The following is a 20574-nucleotide window of genomic DNA, read 5'->3' on the forward strand; positions in this document are numbered from 1 at the left end:
ATCCCCCATTTTCATGACTTATCATCACCTGGCGTCCTCATCTACACTTCCAGTTGGCCAGGAAAATACTCGACTACATTTTCCACAATTTTAATGTGACCGCTTGTATTTATTTAATATTATATATATATATATATATATCAAATTACAACTCATCTTTCTCTCTACATGATTAGGCAAAATAAAAGACTTGAATGAATTGTAAACAGTTTTTTAATTATAATTTATAAAATTAGAAGTAAATGTGTTCATATAAATAAAGATAAAATTGTTCTCATATATTTATATTATATTTCATAAATTACAATGAACATACTACTTATAAGTGACTTATAAATCATTCCAAACAAAGCCCTGAATGATTCACTCTTTTGGTTTGGATTAATTGTTTCACTAAGTACTCGTTTGTTTAGATTTTTAGTTGAAATGGTAGTTTTTAACAGTTTAATCAACTAAAAATATTAAGGCTGAATGGTGTGTTGGCGGATGATGAAAGAGGATGCGTAAGTGGTAGGGTCACATGATTGTTGTTGTTGTTGTAATTATTTACCAACACGTGAATATGAATCGATACTATCAGCCATCAGGTCTGGTGTATTTTTATGCTGAAATTATCGTTAGATATATAATTATATTTCACTAAACCATCTTTAAGTGTCTTCTAGATATATTTTAAATTAAAAAAAACAATCTATTGATATTTTAAATATGTTGAGTAGCTTTGACACCTCAAAAGTAACGATGCTATTTGCCAAAGCATGTCATTAATGTTGAAGGAACTCATTTTCCATTCTATCTATCCAAACCAAAACGAAATCCAGATAACAAGGGAATCCACTTCTTCCGCCAATGGCAGCGCCCCACCTGTGAAAAGCGGCACCGCGTCAGCATCATCTCCCTGATGAGCTATCTCTCTCCTAATGGGGTCAGTGTCCCTCCCTCAGAAAAGTCTCTCGATCGCTTTTTGCCCCCTTTTCAACCCCTCCCTCTCTTCCTCTCTCCGTTGTGGGGGAAAATCAGACCCGGCAAAACAGAGCAGTGTGTCTGTGGGTGAATATGGCATGTTAGGAGTCGGTGAGGGTGAAGCCATAAGTAGCTATGTGTCACACCAGCACCCCTCCTCCTTCTTCCGATCTCAGCCCCAGTAACTCCAACTCCATTCCCACAACCAGAGATTCTCTGAGTCGTCTCGCAGCACCTCGCCGTAAGAACAGAACAAAAACCAGGAAGCCCAAGTTCCTGAGTCTTCGGCTCCAGCTCTCATCAAATCAGTCCGATCCAATGGCACATCATCAACAGCTCAACCTCTTCCCCTTACACCCTGAAAACTTGATCCATGACAGAGATGTCATGCACGACGACGGCAACGTCGCTTTGCTCTTCACTTCTTATGGCCCCGCCACCCTCAACGGCCTTCTGGAACAGGACTCCACAACCACAACCACCACCACCACTAATACCACCGTTTCGGAGGAGGATTCTGTGTCGCCCCAGTGTTGGACGGCGTACCCCTTCCACAAGGAGAACGGGAGCGCGCTGGTACGTAAGGCCATGAAGAGGAGGAGCGAGGAGGACGGAAGGGAGGAGAGGTGGGTGTGTTACTCGGAGGTCACAAGTTATTGCAGCGCCAATACGACGGAGAGCACCGCCGCCCCCTCGACGTCGTCCGGGTTGCTGTCATTGAAGCTGAATTATGAGGGCATATTAAATGCCTGGTCTGACAAAGGTCCTCTTTATGTTCCGGCCGAGACCCCACACGCTGTTCCCGACTTCCTCGATCATGTCCTTCCACACCATCCGCCCCACGTAATTCTTCTTTTCACTCCGATCCTAGTATTTAAAACTGGCCATATCTATAATTTATATATGTGATGAATCTGCCGACACATGGAAACGTATGTAGTAAGATCGTAGTATGTGGCTTCTTATGATTCACATAATCCTTTTTATGAATCTGCTGTGGCACAGTATGATCAGGATGCCAATTTGACCTTGAGATTTGATGATTTTTTTTTTATTACTTTTAGCGTGTGAGGAAGTTTGTGACCGATGTTATAAGGACTTGGATGAACAACTGAGAACATTATTATTGGGGCCCATTGAAAAGAGATAGTTGGAGAAATAAGATGTGTATACAGTAGATCTAGCGAAGGAGGATAAGGGGTAAACATATAAAGAAAGGAGTTGACAATAATTAAAGTGGTGGGGCAGTGTTGAGGATAACGTGAAATTGATGTATATATGTTTGTGGGGAATATTATTGCAGGTTGTATGGGGGCATAGCAGTGTGGTGGAGAAGGCGTGGGAAGAGAGCGAGAAGAAGGAGAAACGGAAGGAAGAAATGGGACAAAGGGAGGCAAGCGTGTTAAGATATAAAGAGAAGAGGCGAAGCAGGCTCTTCTCCAAGCGAATCCGCTACGAGGTTCGTAAGCTCAATGCTGAACAGCGCCCCAGGATGAAGGTATCTTCTCTTTTCCTTCATTCAAGTGAACTTTATTTGCGGAGGGTTCTGATTCTGAATGAGATGGGAAATTAATTAGCCATCCAATTAGTGACATTTCATTTGTTTTCTCTCTTAATTATTTCTGTAGGGACGATTTGTGAAGAGGGACTGAGACGTGAAGCCTCTGGTGGCAGGGCAGGTACTCCTAATAAGAATTGACAACAACGTAGTTTGCCAATAATCCGGCGTCCTTCTACAATATTTGTTCCCTTTCGGGGGGGTAGATTTGTTGATTATATACAATTATTGTAAATATGGCAATGCCATGTAAGGAACAATAAATAGATAAACAAGCAAGCAAAACAAAAAATGATGTTTCCTTAAAATTAGCAACGGCAAGGAATAATATGTTAATGTGACGAAAAAGGGTAGAAGAGTACGGCAGCTTCGTTTTGAACACTTGCTGATCCATTTTAGTAGATATTTGCACTGTGGAGTGGAAAAGAAGAGAGATGTTAATAAGAACAAGGTAAAGGATTGTGTTGATGTGGAAGAGGAAGGGGAATAAGCAAGGCAATGTATATATGGTGGGGAGTCTGTAAACTCAGTACTCCATTCTCTTGTATTCAAACTGTATCAGCACTTAATTAACTGAAATAGTTTTAAGTGACGATCGAAGAGTGAGATATGATGATCATCTTGATGTGTGTTCCAGTTTTATTATGGGTGTGTCTCATTTGTGTTGCAGCCATTGAGGTGATAATTATCGCTGCTGTATGCCCACGTAATGACCACATACACTGACACTTTTATTTTCTTCTCAGACTGTAAAGTTGTAAACGGGAACCAAAACTTCCCATCTTTCTTTCTTGTTTGGAATAATGCTTTAAATAAAGTCCATATCTTGGATCTCCTATCTGTCCCACATCAACGACAGTCAGTTTGGTTGTAGGGATTTAGAAGGGACAGACGGGGAAGGAAAGGATTAATCTGGTGTCAGCCCTTCTATGTTGGTTAAAACAAAACGAAAGAAAAAACTCTAATGTGCTTGGTTTCTCGCTTAAACAGACGTTGAAACGCAGATTTGCTCCTAAACCCGAGTTAATTAATAAACCAAGGTACTATATCAAGTTCTTAATATAAAAACTTGTTTGATTTTTATTTTAATCACAAATATAAGATCTCAATCCACTTTGTCTTTTATATTTATCTATTTTTTTCTCAAAATAGGCTTTGTAATAATGATAGTTTTAACTTTTAACCAATACACTTGATTAGTAAGGATATTTTAAAAAAGACAATTCCTTATATCTATTTGTTACAAATAACTAATTTAACCAATTTTTTTAATTCTTTAAAATTAGTGAACTAATTTTTATATCAAAGAGCAGAGGTAGTATTTATAGATCCTTCTGTTGTATGTTAGGCAAATTAAAATGAAGTTGACTCAGATTTAAGCATGCACGTGACCACAGCAAATTGAAGGCTTACTCCACTCTAGGTATCTGGAACTGCAGCTCTCTACGAAATTAACAACTTTGTCATTTGTGGGTTGTAATAGCTTCACTGCCATAGATGGTGTGCCTTTATACATTGGCGTTTCCTGCATACAGTGTCAAGTTTGTCGATTCTGCCGCCCCCTTGGGGTCCCCCGATCTCCTTTTTGGGGTAAAAACACTGAACCCTAGACTCATTCTATAGGCATCAAAACATTCACCTACCTTTGTGCCCAAACAGTCCTGTGTAGCACTGTAATATCATTCAAGAGCCAGCACAGTGCCCATCACCCCCCCCCCCAAGGAGCACCCTATTAATGCATAACGCCATACAAATTCCAGTCTTGTTTTATTTATTTCAAAACATATATTATCAGCAAGATTAAGAAAAAAAGCTCCTCACAGCAACATCATGCTGGAGTACTGCACTAAAACATGACACACATATATTATTTGATATGGATTCCGGGAATAGGGTGGATCAGTGAGATTTGAACGAACATGAAAAATCACCATCACAATACGGGCCTAGAGCCTCTAAAGACGCAGGCAAAAACAGGTGAGGTGAGGGAGAATAACATGGGAATAATGCCAAGAACTCAACTGTTTTGATCCATGGCCACGCCAGATTCCGTGTATCATAGGTAAATTTTTTAAAAAAAAAAAAGTGTCTATGCATAGACGATGCTTTTAAGGTTTCTCCGATCTGGCCTCTATGTTTGAACAACCCTCTCGCTTCTTGTCTGCAATGACGGCACATCTTTGACGAACTCCCCCAGTCTATATATATCAAACACCTCTAAAAACATTTCATCCTCGTTTAACTGTGCCCAACCCTACTCTCGCCGTGTCTGAATCTAGTCAGTAATGAGCAAAGGCGAAGGGACCCTAGTTGGTGACCTGTCTTATATTTTATAGCACGGCAAGTTAAATAAGTGGCGGTCCCCAATTATACACATCTCACCAAAATTAACGGGGAAAAAGAATTAACAAGCATCAACGGGATCATACCTTGCAGGCAGGCGTTACTCCATTGATGGGTGATAGTGACATAAGATGGCTGGTCAGACGACAAGAAGAAGAGGTTATGGTGCAGCGAGCTTAAATAAGAAGTTTGGGGAAGAAAGTACTTCATGTTGGCAGAAGAAAAAAGAGCACAAGACTGCACAAACACAAACAGGCCTTTTGGGTATGTTCACTTGTGCTCTCTATCTTCTGTCAACCACCTTCCCCCACCGGCCCGCCTTATTCTTCATCAGCCTCTCCCTGCATCAATGAAGCTAAACTTTAGGGTTTACCAGACGGGTGGAGAGCAAAAATCGAAGGGAGAAAAGGGTGAAAGGGTTCGAAACACGCGCGGGAAGAAAAAATCCCAAGGAGGAGGAGTTAATTAGAAGGACGTACAGGAGGCAACCTGGGAAAGAACAAGGCATGGTGCTGAAAAAGCCCTGGCCTGTTATGTGAAGAAGATGATACGCAGGAGAGACCTCATCAGGTTGATTTGTGAGGCAAAGTTGTATCCTGAGATACATCGCAAAAGCACGTTTCTGACATTGAAGCTTCAAAGATTCAGAAAGTAGATATGGATGCAAACAGTAGGATGCTTTTTACAAGTGGGAGAGTAATGGTTGAAAGAGACGGGGAGGGAAGAGGCGGGATAAGAAAGAGGGAAAGAGGAGGCGATGATTGGTGCAAACAGAGGGGACCTATTGGGGGGATGCAAATAATTTACGAGTGTGAAGATCGGATAATGGCGAAGGCAAGGAACCCCCAACGGTTTCTTGATTGGGTTTCATTCATAGGTCAAAAATAATCATAACAAACCCAAAAATACGGTGGCGGATGGGAATAAAATACTACAAACACTCGTTGGGTAAAAAAGAAACACTCCTGGGGATCCCAATTAGAGTATATTATTGTTTTTGATACGGGAAGGGCACAGATACTTCTATATGCCCGTACACAGTTTTTAATAATAATAATAATAACAAAAAGAAATAAATGAGGCAAGAGGCGTACATTTTTTTTTTTTTAAATGGAGAGGCATGCCTCTTTCCATCCTTGTTATAAAAGAAATAAAATAAAATTTCAAATGCATTAATAAAAGATACATAATAAGTGATGTTTAGTAAGTTACGGCCTATGATTTTTAATATAAAAAATAATTTGATTTTTTACTTGTTTATAAATATAAGACTATAATCTATTTTGTTTCTCATATTTAGTTATTTTTTTTAAAGTGGTTTTTATAATAGTTGTACATGTTAATTAAAAGTTTTATAAATATAAAGCTCCTGTTACGTGAAGAAGATGATACACAGGGCACGCACGCAGGAGAGACATCATCAGCTTGATTTGTGAGGTGATGAGGCAAAGTTGGATCCTGAAGATCAGATATATCCCAAAAGCATGGCTCTGGCATTGAAGTTTCAAAGATTTGGAAAGTAGATAGATGTTATATACAGTATAATGCTTTTTACGGGTTGAAGAGCAGTGGTTGAAAGAGACTGGGGGGGTTGGCGGGGGCCGGGGGGGATAAGAAAGAGGGAAAGAAGAGGCGATGATTGGTGCAAATAGAGGGGACCTATCGGGGGGATGTATTACTAATTTACGAGTGTGAATATCAGATAATGGCGTAAGCAAGGAACCGTTGCCGGCATCTTCATTGGGTTGCATTCATAGGTCCGAAATAATGAAAACAAACCCAAAAATACGGTGGTGGATGGGAGTCAAAAAAAAAAAAAAAACGAAAGACACCGTTGGGGTCCCAATAAGGCTAGTTTATGAGAAGGGCGGGGCCTGGGAGTATAGTATTCTTTTTCATGTGGGAAGGGCATAGCTTCGAATTTTCTTTTTTATACACACACAAAGCATTCTTATTAAAATAAGAAATAGATGCGGCAGGGGGCATATATACTTCTTTTCATATGGAGAGGCGTACTTACACTTCCAACTACCTCCATCACATTCATTAAAAAAACACATAATAAAAAGAAGTTATAAAAGTTACAACCAATGATATTTTAAATAATAACCATCTTATAAAAATATAATTTACATTTGGTGATTTATAATTCGTGCAGGAAGAACAATTGAGGCATGCAGCTGGGAGAGGAAGAGGCCCCCAGGCAAGGGATGAATACGAAGAAACGAGGTGCATGCACCACTGTCTGAGGAAGAGTGAGTACGGAGGAGGGCGTGGCAGCCTGGTGGCTTCTATTTTTAGGGTCTGCTCAAATCCTTGTACTTTGCCCTTTTTTAATCTTGTCTTCCTCTCTTCCTTCCTGCTTCCCTTCCATTTCCTATTGGCCCCTCCCAAACGATCTCTCCCCTCAACCCATTCTTTATAACTATTATTTTTTTATTCTTTATTAATTACTCTCTCCAATTTAAAATATAAGCTACAATTTATTGGAAGGATTTATTTTTTCCACAAGATAACATTTCAGATTTATCTAAACATTAGATGAATACTTTCCGATTTTATCTCTAAGTATTTATTTCCTTTCATGTCTTTTATTTATTCATGACATACTCTGTCTCATCTTTTGTCCATAATATATTCTATTTCCTCTTTTTTATTTATTTATTGTTTTTTACTTATTCTCTCATTAACAAAGGTATGTTTGGGAAAATATATATATACCTTACACATTTATTGTTTTAAACTGTTTTTATTTGATTTTTTGATAAATATAAATAAACTAACTTTAGCTTATATTTTGAACTGAAAGGAGTATTAAAAAACACACGCACGACATCTATCATCCAAACAATATTCCCTCGCGATCCCCCTCTCCAGCACAGATCCACCGAGAAACCAAGTTTGGTGATGAATACCATGATGTTATTATTGTGATCAAATATACACATTCAAATATAATTTTAATGACATAGATTTAAAGTTTTTAGCTAATAATTTTTGAGAGTATTGCAATAAAATCCTAAAGAGAGGGAAAAAATTACAAAGTAAATCTCAAAAATTGTCATTTCTTATTTTAAAACTTGTTATCATAGGCTGCTCAGGTTGTTTTTGTGACTTTTCAGTAATTATTTTTCTTCATTGAGACTTAATTGTAATTTTTTCATATTTTTTAATAAAAAACTATTTAAAAAATTTTACAATTAAAAAATTACATTTATTTTGGATTATGTATATATTGAAGAAAAATATTTTTCAAAAATAAAAATTTAAAAATCCAAATCCGACCATAAATATTAAATTAAAACAATTGAGAGTTTATGAGATTATGATATTCATCATTACGGTGGGCATCAAAATTGATTCCAATCTATCCATGTGTTTTGTAGCCGCGCACATATTATTTACGTTTAATACAATGAAGAGTTGGGCATTGCCCTGATGCAGAATTAAAAAGACAATCAGATTATTTATTATATGAGAACTGCGTAACCTTGTATTTAATGCATGTGCTTGGGTAAAAAGAATTCCAATACGCGCCAAATTTAAATCAGTCCATTTTATGAGTAGCTCTACCTTCTTTTTGACCAGCTGAGTAGCTCTACCTTCAGATTTACAGTAGTCTGATTCAAAATATAAGTAAATTTTACCTACTTTATTGAAATTATGAAATAAATATTAGTTCATTAAATCTTATTTTGAATTATCAACAAAAAATAAATATCATTCCGAATCACATTTTAAATTTTGATCATATTCAAATCAGTCCCATATCTTTTTTCCCCATATCCGACGCGTATTACCAATTAAGTAAGGATAAGATTAAAAATTAATAATTAATAATTTTATAAGTGACTTGCGATATTATATATAGATCAGTTTGTTTTGAAAATATATTTTGGAATTAACGGAGTGGGTAACTTGGGGGGAGGACCGCAGTCGAAATGGATAGGGACGAGTTGCATGCGATGTGATCATCAGATCTAAATCGGTATAGATATAATTTGGAAGATTCGTATTTGATTTTTTTTATTTTCTTAAAATAATTACTTTAATGTGCATAAAATTCAAAATAAAGGTAATTACCCATTTTTCATGAAATAATTTTTATTTAAAAATAATTAATTAAAAATTTTAAATCTGAGATATACTACATCCGGTCCTAATTATAAGAGCTAGTTGATTAATTTGAGAAAATTAAGGAAAGAAGTTAAATTAGTTATTAGTAATAAATAGGCGTTGTCTTTCCTAAAATATTCTTACTAATCAAGTGTACTGGCTAGAATTACCATTGTTAGAAGGATTATTTTGGAAAAAAAATACATAAATATGAGAGACAAAATAGATTGGAATCTTATATTTAGGATTAAAATAAAAAAAAAGATCTTATATTAAGTACAAGAAGTAGTATTAGGTTTAGAGTTTTAGTATTACTTATGAACTACTTTTCAATTATAAAATTAATTTATATAAAACGTGCTTATTTTTATCAAAGCATATCCAGGCTACTAGACGATTCAAATGCAACGAGATCGAGGCGCTCATCACCGAACAGCACCGGTCGGTAATTGCAGGGATCCCTATTTTCACCGCTATTTCCAAAGCAAGGCTTCGGGCTGCATGCGTCCACTCCGCTTTTGAGTCTTAGGTGCTCAATTTGCGTTCGTCCCCTTCATCATTACTTCGGTTTTTCTCTTTTTGCTTTGCCATGTGACCCTGTTTTGGACTCTTTCACATGGCAATCCTCGGCAACCCCCGTTTTGGAGTTTCTTATTGGGAATACCCATAGCCTATAAATTGTATATCAATTAAGCACTTCGCACGCTGAGCCCCTTTTATCTATCCCAACCACACACTGATGAAGAAAAATCTAGGTGCAGTTACAAGTTTTGTTTTACTTTTTTTCTTTTTTCCCAAACACAAATAACGTCCAGGCCCAACCCTCAAGATCACTTTTGCCCTAGTTACAACTAGTTATTGTCTTATATAGTGATTTGAGTTTTTTGGCAACACAATGAAAACAAGTTTTATTATTTCAACATTAGCAAAGATTACCAAGTCTTTCTCAGAAGACTCATCATTTGCTTCAACTGCACTCATTGGCGTATCCATTTGCATCATTCTTCCCGTGTGGCAAGCCAAACAGGGGGAAATAAAAACCAACGAAGAGAACAAGGATTTCTCCAGCTGTGACTCTGAATTTTTGTTTCTAAGCTCAAAGCTTATCCCCCTCATTTTCAAATATTAATCATCTCCCGGTTGGAAAATGGTCGAATTGACCAGCACATCAACAATAATAGAGCCCACCTGGACCACTAAACTAAATTATCCCAGAACGTACTTTATGGTCCCTGTTTCCAGCCTCACCGAGCCCTGCATTCTGCAACTTGTGCGATTCACTGATCCTCCTCTGATTAATTTGGCCCATGCTTAACAAACCAAGTTCACCTGACAATTTGATAGTTAGATCCTCAAATTCTGCAGGTCAGTCAAACAAGATTATGAGACGCACCAAATCAAAGTCTGGTGAAAGACGAGAAATCATTATGCTTGCCACTAGGGACCCGAATTCTCATTGATGTTATTCACGCCATGCCTTCCATGGGTCTTCCCTTGCTCCCTAGCTTGACTTCTTGCAGAGGCCCAGAAGCTTATCCTTTTCGCATCATTATTAATGTTACAAAGCGTCGCAGACACTTCATTGAAGTCCCTTGTGTCCCCATTTTGACCCAAATTAAAACCCCACAATCGGTCCGTCAGCTCCCCTTTTAAACTTGTCCCCTGCATTATAGTATAATTCTTTTTGCTTCCGCGTGTTCGCGTGCGTTCATAGTACGTAGTATTATAAAACAAGAGACAGAAAACATCATAATGAAGAATTTATGACACAAACGGAATCAACAGACTTCTATTAACAGAGCGACGTCCGCGTATATTGTAACGGCATTGTTTCAACAGCAGAGTTTACACCATCAAGACTTTCAGGGAGCGAGTTACAGAACCCACAGACGACTACATAATTACGGTACTAATATATGACAGGTGAAGAAAGGCTCATCATTCTAATTGGCTTTCTCCACTTTCCTTTTTGTGGTTAGTGCTAATCAGCGATGCTATTAGATCAATCAGAGTCATACAGTAATGGTAGGACGAGGAGCGGCCATGGCCTGACCTCCTACCAAGGCAAGCAGCTTCTTCTCCTTGATCGCTGGGTCCTGTAGCAGCAGAACCTTGTCCTTGTCTCTAACCCCAACCATGTGAAGGTGTTCCTCGTCGTCTCTCTCTTTGCCTCTGAACAAAAGCCTCTGCTCTCTGGGCTCCAAACTTGTTACCAGTGACAGTATCATCTTCAATTCCCCTGCAAACCCATTAATTGATTCACAACTTTTGTCAAGCGCCTATAGAGCAATATCCCTAATTCTTCCGGAAAAAGGAAAAAGCTGCAATCTTGAGCCATTCTAATTAAACTCACCGAAAGTAGAAGTGGGTTGAATGGAAATGTCATGCCAGTGCGACACAGTTGAGACTCTGATGGTGATAACCCCATCTCCGGCATCTTGGTCGGCGTCCCTTTTCTGAACAAGCATGCCGCCCGGGCGAAGTTCCCACTTGATGTCGGAGATGTTCCTGCACTCCTTTTCTGGCGGCGACGCTTTGCCTCCATAGCCAAGCTTGGACATGCTTCTGCTGAATCTCTTGGACCTGAACTTGATCATCTTCTTCTTGGATCGCAAGAGTTGTGTGTGGTGGAGTGAGGGAAACTGAATGCAGTTGGGAAGTTATATAATGAAGTAGGGGAAGAGGACAAAGAACAAGAAACGAGGAAAGGGCAGGGCTTGGGGTAATTGAAGAATGGTTTTTTGAGCTGATTCTGGGAATATGGGTGACGCACATGGGGGACACGCATGCTTAATTTGCGGGCCTAACCAAATCTCTATCTATATTCAAATTATCAATTACCCTTCCAAATTTCCCCCCAACACTTCATTATCTATATATTACTATTATTCATACAATTGTAATTTGACAGTCTATTTCTACCAACTAATGGTTGCCACGTAATCTGCTTTATTTTTCCTATAATAATAACTGCAACAAATCCACATGCATGCACAGGGTTTTCAAGGAATTTGTGTTGAATTTTTAATTAAAGAATTTAGATCCTAAATTTTAAATAAAATATCAGTCAAAGTATAAATAAAAACAACACTCCATTTTTTAAATACTGCAACAGTATATAAAAAAAATCCATATGCCACCCTGATCCTAAATGCAAGTCACTTGTAAGAAAATTCTTTTATTCTAAATATAAATCACTTGTAGTATATCTAATTTCTGTTTTCAAGTTTACCTTTATTTAGTTTTTATTGGAAAGAGAAAAAAAATGAGAATGATTTGTAAATATAAAGAGAAAATTTTAATAAAAATAAAATTAAAAAATCTTAACAATTTAATATGTTTTTTAGCACATGAGAATGAGTTACGAGTCACTTATATATTGTTTTTGCTTGCTGATACGAAATAACTACTGTCGTGTTTGATTGCATTAAACTCGTGCATTGACTAAACCGTGAGTAATTTTAAGACAGGACATTATTGAGTCGTTCGATAACAATTATTTAATTCCTGACCTGGAATAAAATCATTTTGTCGATCAAGACTTCTGTCTTTTGTAGGCATTTGAAAAAAAATTAACAGAAGGCAAGATCCCTGGGATAAACAATTCAAGACAAAGTGACCCTTCATTTGCAATAGAGATATCGATGCTAGCTAGCCATCTATTTTGGATCACGTCCTCTTAAGAAAGAAAAAGGTCTCAAAAAAATGGAATGGACACTAATCATGCAGAGAAACGATTGAAATTTAAACAAGTAAAGAAAGATGGTGGAAAACAGATGGTTACTTGGGAGGGAAAAACCTAAACTTCGAAGTTGATGAGTTATTGTTAGGTTAGGGAGACATTTGTTAATGTAGGCGTTTACTTGGCACGAGGGCAGTTGGGCAGTCCTTTTATAGGGCACCAACCCCCACGTGGAAGGCTGTAAGAGGAAAACGCAAGCAAAAGAAGAGAGAAAGACAGGTTTGCTTAGGTCTTCACAATTCACAAAACGTTAGAAAGGTAACTTAATGTAAAAATTTGTTTAATTTTTATTTTAATTCTAAGTATAAAATTTTAATCTATTTTATCTTTCATATTTATCTATTTTTTAAAGTAATTATTGTAATAATAATAGTTCTAACTAATATACTTAATTAGTAAGGATATTTTAAGAAAAACACTACTTATTTGTTACAAATAACTAATTTAATTAATTTTTTTAATCTATTGAAATTAGTTAACTAGCTATTATATTAAGAATTAAAAGGAGTAATTAAAAAGTCACAATTTGTGGCGTTGTTGTTGTTTGGTTTGTAATTTCTAAGTGTGATCCCCCACATGGGCATATGCAAAATAGGTGCGACATCCTCCCAATCATTTGGATTTGGTTCCTGAACTTTGGTATGGCCTCAGATTATCTAGTTTTATGTACATGAATGCCGACTTGTCTCCCCTCCTATATTTTACTTGCTTCGTCCATTTCTTATAATTTTTCTCACGTTGTGCTCCACAACGTTGCTTCCCAACATCACATGTTGTGTTTGTACTGATACTGAATCCAACAATAATTTGCATGCTCATTTGTTTGGTTTGATTCCTCATGACACATAACTAGATACTCATTTTGTAGTTATAGCACTAGGCGGATGCCAAAAGCCACAGTGTCCGTCTTTGGCACTTGAAAATTGTATTATCGGATTACACATATCTATCAATAATAGTTTTCTCCGGCCAGGATCCCTTTCATATATTCGTGATAATCTTGTTTTAAATCTCCTCAAATCCTTTGCTCACGCCAGGAACATGCACTTATTTGCTCGTTGCAGGTTTAATTGGAAATTATTGTTCAGCCCCCTAATCATATATGAATTTTGTTATCACATATGTGATTCTTCACTCCAGAACTGTCCTGTTACTGTTAAATAATTATGAGCACGTCATATTTTAATTTAATTGAAGAATCCAATAATAAATACTTGTGTAAATTAAATACACCCAAATGATCTCTTGTTAAGATCTCTCTGTTTTTTTTGTTGCCAACTTGCTTAGATACAATTACTGCCACCGTGTTGATTACTAGTGTTTACATCAATGATGATTGCCTTGTGGCTATCAAACAGCTGACGTTAACATGTGATATTTCTAAACTAGAAAATCTAGTCGACTGGGGCTAATTTTATGAATTTATTATTACCATACTTCGTTCACCACACACTCTAACCAAGCATTTATGTACTGAGCCTTTGGCAATTAGCACCAAACTAAAACGAAACATGGACGCTTGAAGAGCGCTTTTGTCTTCTCTCTTTGCCTCTTACAGACATTTTTGATTTTTCAATATCTTAAGAAGCCGTCTTGAGCTGATCGCACCACGCGGGGGCCCAATATGAGCTGAAACAGGCCGAAAGTTAACTTTTTTTTTTTCGGCCTCTTTAATCGCCTCTAGGCTTAATCAGAAAATAAGTCGAATACGGAAGCTTTCTTATTGCCGGCAAAAGGTGGTTCAGTTTTATTTTTGGCCAGGGTTTATTAATCGCCTCTAGACTAATAAGAGAACAAATAAAATAAATAGAAGCTTTTCTTGTTGCCAACAAAAATTGATCTGTGAGTTAGAGTGTGTGTGGATTAGCAATAATAAAAGTGATTTTTATTTCACTTGACTTTTGCTAATTTAAGTTGGAGTAAAAGTTAGTTAGTATAAAACCAACAGGGGTTAGATCTAGTAGAAGGGACTAGTCACTTACAATATGACGAACTAAGGTTTGAATCCCCGTTGGAAGAGGTGCCTATATTTAGTACCCGACGATGTCTTGAATAGGATTGCCTCCAATAGAAGAGTATCTATGCTTTAGCAAAAAAGTTAATTAGTGTAATGTGATTTGTGTTTAGATTAGGTTTTGTAAAAAAAAAAAAGTTTGACAAACTAAAACTTATTTGATGACGATTAGAAAAGTAAGTTTAGAGATAACATGATTGAAAAGCACATGAATTATATTAATTTTTTTTGCCAACCATGAACTTTATTAAATTAAATAATACTTTTGATTTGAGATATATTAAAATTAAAATTCATAAAAACAAAAGTAGTTAATATAAATAAAGTTGACAAAAAAATTATTTGAGACATATTTAATTTTTTAATTTTAATTAATTAATTAGAGTGACTTATATTATAGATTGAAAGTATTTGAACAATAATTAATAATACACTTGCTTTTTAAAATATGATTTTATGAATTTGGGAATGAAGAGAAATAAGATAAAAGCACAACCTCCCTAAATCCCACTGTGTTGGGATGAACGGTTAAAAAACCAGAAGTAACATTTGGTAGCGTTGGAAAAGAAGTTCATTTATAACATAAACCCATTCAGTAACAATACCAATCCGAACATAATTTTTATGCCAATCCTACTTTTTGCTGCGTAAAAATTGGCTTGGAACTCACTTACATAATCCCAAACACATCTTTAGTACATAACCTATAAAAATGAGTTTAAATTTCATTGCGGACGTTGAGTGCTTTATCTGCAAACAAGTTGTAAGCATTTTTGTAAGTTCAACTAAACTTTTAATCTCATGTCTCACAAATAAGAGAGGGAGCTTCAAAGAAAGAAATCAATCGAAACAAAGAAATCAAAATTATTACACCTTAAACCAGAGGTAATCAGATTTGAAATTATGCTCATGGATCAGAGACATATGGGATGAACTTTGCTGAAAAAATTCGGACACGATGCCCAAAATTACAGTGCTATTCTTTCCAAAGTTGGCTGTTACTGTAATTGTACTACTCTCTTACAAAGGCAAGACGAAGGAGGTCGTAGTCCGTTTGCGTCCTATGGCAGGCCAAATACAGAAAAAATGATGGGGACGAAGAGGGGTTTCAACTTGCAACTTCAAATCGTAAGAGACATTAGTGTTTGTTTGAGGGGTAATTCAAACATTCTAAATTCCCTCCAGCTACATCTCTAGGCCCCAAGGGCCAATCCAGTTATGAACATTTAGAAACAGCAAAACCACTTCCTCTGCAGAGTCGAAACCAGAAGGAATCAATATAAGTTGAACCAAATACATTAACAAGGAGTTGGAGTATGAAGAATGATCAATGTTGTGGTTTGTGGGAAAGTAGATTACCGTTAAATCAGGGGAATTATCTGGTTTAGGACCGTTGTTGGCGTGAGAGGGCCCGTTCCCTCCTCCACCAGCAGCACCGCCCTTCTTCTCGTCTCTTGCTTTACTGAATATCACTGTGAATCCTTCAGCAGAAGCAGGATCATTCACATCCCACTCCCCAAATTTTGGCAGTGCCCGGCCTTTGTCTTCCTGCACTTCATAACTCTTTTTTTAAAAACATTTACGTACAGATCCTCTCACACCGTAAGCCATTCGTTTTGGATTTTCATCTCTTAATTTGGAAGCATAGTTGACTCATTCATGCAGTGAGCAATTTCGGGGGGGGAATTGCTTGTCCAGTTTCTGTTGCCCGCTTGGCAACTCTCTTGAATTTCTTGAATATTTCAGTTACATTTTCACTTTTGCTAAATTCTATCGATATGATTCGGGAAAGGGAAATATGAATAGGAAGCTATCAAATGAACCGGACATACATGACAAAAACAATTTGAGTCCGGAATGATTATATATAGCATGGAAATTAAAGCCATAACGGAATTGATCCGATCTCATCAAATTAAAGCTATGACCAATTATCATGTTTATCTCCTTAAAAGGGTTTTGATTCATATGGGCTCACAAAATGTGGGGCGCAATGGAAATGAGTTATAGCGGTTCCGTTCACAAAAGAATGTGCAAAAGAAAAAAGCAATCATACGTTTGAAAAAAAAAAAAAATCAGGAAGAAACACCAAATAATAAGGCGAAAGATGGAGAATGATGGAAGGCATCTTAAAAACAAAGGGATAAGCAGATCAGAAACAAATTACCGAAGCCATTGGCGAATATGATAAGTATCAAAGGCCGTGGGGTTGCTGCATCGGCAGGGGGAGACGCGGTGCAGCTGCACAGAGAGAGGGAAGGGAAGGATGGGGAAGATAGAGGCGAAGAAGGCGGGCATGGAGGGAGCCGAGACCAGCGAAAATGGCGGCTCTTAAAAGGGGTCCCAGTTGTAGATTTTATTATACTTTATGTTTTTATTAGGCGGTAATAATCTAATAAGACCAGTGTTGGCAAAATAAATACGAGACCAGTAATTTTTTGGCCACATCATCGATTGTGCTTTCTCGATTATTCGAACGGAAGTCCTCACGAGGCACCGCAAAGGATTTATAATCACCGGCTTATATATATCGTGAAAAATCAACGAATACAATCATTTCCCTCATTTTCCCTTCAAATCAATTTGCAGCGTCTCCTTCTAATTCCTCTGGTTATCTGTTTTGAGTCCCTGCGTTACTGGAATAATGGCGACGGGTATTGTCAGAAGGGCAGTTTCCAGGGTTTCATCGTCGCCCGCATCTATGTTGATGAGGATTAGAGCCCACGCTTCCGAAGCTCAAGCCCAGCAAGTCGAACCGGCGGCTCGAGATACCTCCAACTTTAAAACCTTCCAAATCTACCGATGGAACCCGGAAAATCCATCCAAACCCCAGCTTCAGGATTACAAGATCAATCTTAAGGAGTGTGGGCCCATGGTGCTCGACGCCCTGATCAAAATCAAGAACGAGGTCGATCCCACCCTCACTTTCCGTAGGTCTTGCCGCGAGGGAATCTGTGGGTCCTGCGCCATGAACATTGACGGTTGCAATGGCTTAGCCTGCTTGACTAAGATATCTTCTGGAACCGCCTCCACAATTACTCCTTTGCCTCATATGTTTGTGATTAAGGATCTGGTGGTGGATATGACCAATTTCTACAATCAATACAAGAGCATTGAACCGTGGTTGAAGAGGAAGAACTCGCCCCCCGTGCCTGGGAAGGAGATACCGCAGAGCAAAAAAGACAGGGCTAAACTTGATGGGATGTACGAGTGCATATTGTGCGCATGCTGTAGCACATCCTGCCCCAGTTACTGGTGGAATCCTGAGTCCTATCTCGGTCCGGCTGCTCTTCTCCACGCTAACAGGTAACCGCTGCTTTAATGCTTTGACCAACTATTTTTAAGTTACCGGGCGCGTAATGTGGCTACGCTACACTTGTTTAAAGACTATAGCTACAGGGTATGCTATCCGCTGTATTCTATGGAATGTCTGTTTCTTGTTATGTGAATTTATTCAGTTTTGATTACTTGTAGTTTGGTAATTGAGGTTCTGTTTGATCAAGTGCTCGTTGATAGGGTGAGAAAGAAAATATCTTGAGCACAGTTTTTAACGGGAATTGTGGATTCAATGAACAGGCTTTTACTATGTCCATTGGTAAATTGAAGCTTTCTGAAAATTTTCCTCCATTCTATAATTCTGGTAACGCATGTCCTCTTTTTTTTTTTTTTTAAGAAAAAAAAGTCTTGTTATTTTTGCTAGTCTTGACTGGGCTCATGAAAAGCTTCTCTTTATTTCTTGACGAAACTGAAGAAGCAAATGGAATGGGGTAGGAATTTTCTGCCTTCTCATCTTTGGGCAAATCAGAAGGTGGAGCTTACCTCTTTTTCCTATAAAAATTATTTTTCTATTCTCATTTTTTAAATCTGATGTTAGTTAGCTGGCCTTTTGTAATCTATGCCCTGTTTTGTTAGTAATATATTTCGTAAATTGGGTAATTGCCTTGCTTTTGACATACATCATGATACTTGCTCTCCTTTTCTTCTTGGCATTGTTAGTCTGTAATATTTGGATTTGGATTTGGATTTGTGGGTTGAAGTTTGGTGAATAATTCGACTATTTTCCTTGATGTCTGTATAAGATTTATTATTTAGCGTTTTGGATTAAAAACTTGAAGCTGCTGTTATTTCAGGCATCGAGGTCATAGGTATAATTCATCTAGTTGTTCACAAGTTGCTTTGCTATAAATCTTTGTTTACTTTTTTCAATTTCTTTATCTTCTTTATCTTGAACCCTTGCTGATTCATAGTGTGCATGTTTGAGATTTGGCATCTCAATCCCAAGCTCATAATCAAACAGCATGTCGTTCTTACCTTGAGGTTCTATATAGATTCTATATCTAGCATATCGTAATTGGAAGACTTTATAATTGATGCTACTCTTGTTTCAGAAGATACTCAGCTCTTCTGAATTTAGTATAGATGGGGGATTTTTTATTTGTTTTGGTTGAGTGTTGTCAAGAGCTGATATAGGGGGTATGATAATTGATATTGTTGCAGGTGGATAAGTGACAGTCGTGACGAGTACACTCAGGAGCGATTGGAAGCCATTAATGATGAGTTCAAGCTGTACCGATGTCATACCATATTGAACTGTGCTCGTGCGTGCCCAAAGGGCTTGAATCCAGGAAAGCAAATTCAAAACATCAAGAAGCTTGAGTTGGGAGTTGGTAAAGCATGAGTTTCTACTGTCAGATGCTTGACGGTTTGTTCAATTAAATGTTTCTGCGGGGAACTTGCTTCCCCTCTGGATGTGGTGATAACCCAGCTAATGTTGAAATAAGTCTGCCAATGTATTCCTCAGCTCCGTTTGTAAAATTTGGGCTTTGAAATTTTATTGTCAGTTTTCTTAGCCCCCCGCCCTCCTTTTTTTTCTTTGAAATAAGCCAAATAACCCCCCAGTTCGGCTGTTGCTAGCTGTATACACTGCCCTGCATCAGACGCTTATAGTCTTGCACTTTGTATGGTTAATGCAAGGAAATAACTTATTTTTTTCAATTATAAAAACTGGTACATCATATATATAATCCTTTAGGTTATTATTTGACAGTTGCTATTTTTCATTTAGTTCCTTTATTTTATTTTCATTTTGTGGGTCATGTAATATGCCTGTTGGATGAAAGAATTCGTTAGTTTGGAATGGGTGTTAGAACTCGTCAAATGGGGCAGAGATTGGCAGCCAATTTTTATTGAGAAAATGTGAATCAGGTTATGCTCTAGGGTGAAGATGAGGAGTTGATTAACTTGACATTTTGGAAACTAGTGCCAGCTGCAAAAGGTTGTGAGCTTGGGACGAAAAGGCGGGGTTGAGGTTCTATGTAATTTTTAGTAGCTCGAACTCAGTACTGGTTTCTGACCAAAAAAAAAAACTCAGTACTGGTTTGGGCCTGTCTCAAGTGAGCGCTGACTTAATTTATGTGGATTTGTCGAATGCCCCCAGTTACTGGTTTCTCGTTTAACGGTTCTCTAAGGCCTTTAGAAAACCGTATTTGATCTTCCAACTGATATAGCCATTAGGCAGCTATAGGGTCGAAGCATCAGGAGTATGTGTTGATGTTATGTTATCTTTCTTGGAATCGTCTCTTTTGACATCCGCAATCTAAGTGAACTTCCCTTTCAAATAAACTAAATACATTTATGTTGTGATAGAATCAGCTCTGTTGACCTAAGTGGGGGGATGAGAAGAAAAGAGAGACGACATCATTTCCACTGAAAAAGCTTTGAGAGCCATCTAACCGAATAAAAGAGACATGCTCTCCCCTTCTGCAGAGAGGATTAGGATCTAATGAGTAAAGTTATGAACAGAAAAACAGTAATGACTTCGGGATAAACACAAGAATC

The 20574-nt window shown here is 37.6% G+C and overlaps 4 protein-coding genes and 1 long non-coding RNA gene across 7 annotated transcripts; 2 read left to right on the plus strand and 3 right to left on the minus strand.

Moving 5' to 3' along the window:
• Positions 1 to 800: 800 nt before the first annotated feature.
• On the plus strand, positions 801 to 3263 carry LOC114729573 (protein CHLOROPLAST IMPORT APPARATUS 2). The gene is made up of 3 exons (XM_028916599.1): positions 801 to 1806; positions 2267 to 2461; positions 2592 to 3263. Exons 1-3 carry the CDS (start codon positions 1099 to 1101, stop codon positions 2613 to 2615), a joined length of 927 nt encoding a protein of 308 aa, XP_028772432.1. The 5' UTR covers positions 801 to 1098; the 3' UTR covers positions 2616 to 3263.
• Positions 3264 to 4264: 1001 nt separating this feature from the next.
• Positions 4265 to 5603, minus strand: LOC114729580 (uncharacterized). Of its 2 annotated transcripts, XR_003738757.1 has the most exons (3): positions 5344 to 5592; positions 4951 to 5205; positions 4265 to 4839 (listed from the first exon to the last, which is right to left on the minus strand). It is a non-coding gene; the product is annotated as an uncharacterized LOC114729580 (long non-coding RNA). The 2 variants fall into 2 exon arrangements; XR_003738756.1 differs by having other exon boundaries at positions 4265 to 5205; positions 5344 to 5603.
• On the plus strand, positions 5334 to 19785 carry LOC114729576 (succinate dehydrogenase [ubiquinone] iron-sulfur subunit 2, mitochondrial). 2 transcript variants are annotated; one of them, XM_028916603.1, is made up of 3 exons: positions 5334 to 5339; positions 17362 to 18042; positions 19234 to 19785. In XM_028916603.1, the coding sequence occupies exons 2-3, from the start codon at positions 17381 to 17383 to the stop codon at positions 19412 to 19414; spliced, it is 843 nt and encodes a 280-aa protein (XP_028772436.1). In that variant the 5' UTR covers positions 5334 to 5339; positions 17362 to 17380; the 3' UTR covers positions 19415 to 19785. The 2 variants fall into 2 exon arrangements, with proteins under 2 accessions (XP_028772436.1, XP_028772437.1); XM_028916604.1 differs by lacking the exon at positions 5334 to 5339 and having other exon boundaries at positions 17186 to 18042.
• LOC114729579 (uncharacterized) lies at positions 9848 to 10667 on the minus strand. The gene is made up of 2 exons (XM_028916606.1): positions 10426 to 10667; positions 9848 to 10339 (listed from the first exon to the last, which is right to left on the minus strand). Exons 1-2 carry the CDS (start codon positions 10646 to 10648, stop codon positions 10182 to 10184), a joined length of 381 nt encoding a protein of 126 aa, XP_028772439.1. The 5' UTR covers positions 10649 to 10667; the 3' UTR covers positions 9848 to 10181.
• On the minus strand, positions 10745 to 11719 carry LOC114729578 (BAG family molecular chaperone regulator 2-like). The gene is made up of 2 exons (XM_028916605.1): positions 11334 to 11719; positions 10745 to 11219 (listed from the first exon to the last, which is right to left on the minus strand). Exons 1-2 carry the CDS (start codon positions 11575 to 11577, stop codon positions 10993 to 10995), a joined length of 471 nt encoding a protein of 156 aa, XP_028772438.1. The 5' UTR covers positions 11578 to 11719; the 3' UTR covers positions 10745 to 10992.
• Positions 19786 to 20574: the final 789 nt, after the last annotated feature.

Source organism: Neltuma alba, unplaced genomic scaffold (assembly GCF_004799145.2).
Source record: "Neltuma alba isolate B1F8T4 unplaced genomic scaffold, ASM479914v2 tig00012646_pilon, whole genome shotgun sequence".
Lineage (NCBI taxonomy): Eukaryota > Viridiplantae > Streptophyta > Magnoliopsida > Fabales > Fabaceae > Neltuma > Neltuma alba.

Excerpts from the sequence above, each read along its gene's own strand:
- LOC114729573 (XM_028916599.1), top strand. The coding sequence starts at position 1,099 with ATGTGTCACACCAGCACCCCTCCTCCTTCTTCCGATCTCAGCCCCAGT. Across the intron at positions 1,807-2,266 it reads TTCCACACCATCCGCCCCAC|GTTGTATGGGGGCATAGCAG; the intron begins GTAATTCTTCTT and ends ATATTATTGCAG. Across the intron at positions 2,462-2,591 it reads AACAGCGCCCCAGGATGAAG|GGACGATTTGTGAAGAGGGA; the intron begins GTATCTTCTCTT and ends TTATTTCTGTAG.
- LOC114729579 (XM_028916606.1), bottom strand. The coding sequence starts at position 10,648 with ATGCAGGGGACAAGTTTAAAAGGGGAGCTGACGGACCGATTGTGGGGT. Across the intron at positions 10,340-10,425 it reads TAACATCAATGAGAATTCGG|AATTTGAGGATCTAACTATC; the intron begins GTCCCTAGTGGC and ends ACTGACCTGCAG.
- LOC114729578 (XM_028916605.1), bottom strand. The coding sequence starts at position 11,577 with ATGATCAAGTTCAGGTCCAAGAGATTCAGCAGAAGCATGTCCAAGCTT. Across the intron at positions 11,220-11,333 it reads TCAACCCACTTCTACTTTCG|GGGAATTGAAGATGATACTG; the intron begins GTGAGTTTAATT and ends ATGGGTTTGCAG.
- LOC114729576 (XM_028916603.1), top strand. The coding sequence starts at position 17,381 with ATGGCGACGGGTATTGTCAGAAGGGCAGTTTCCAGGGTTTCATCGTCG. Across the intron at positions 18,043-19,233 it reads GCTCTTCTCCACGCTAACAG|GTGGATAAGTGACAGTCGTG; the intron begins GTAACCGCTGCT and ends ATATTGTTGCAG.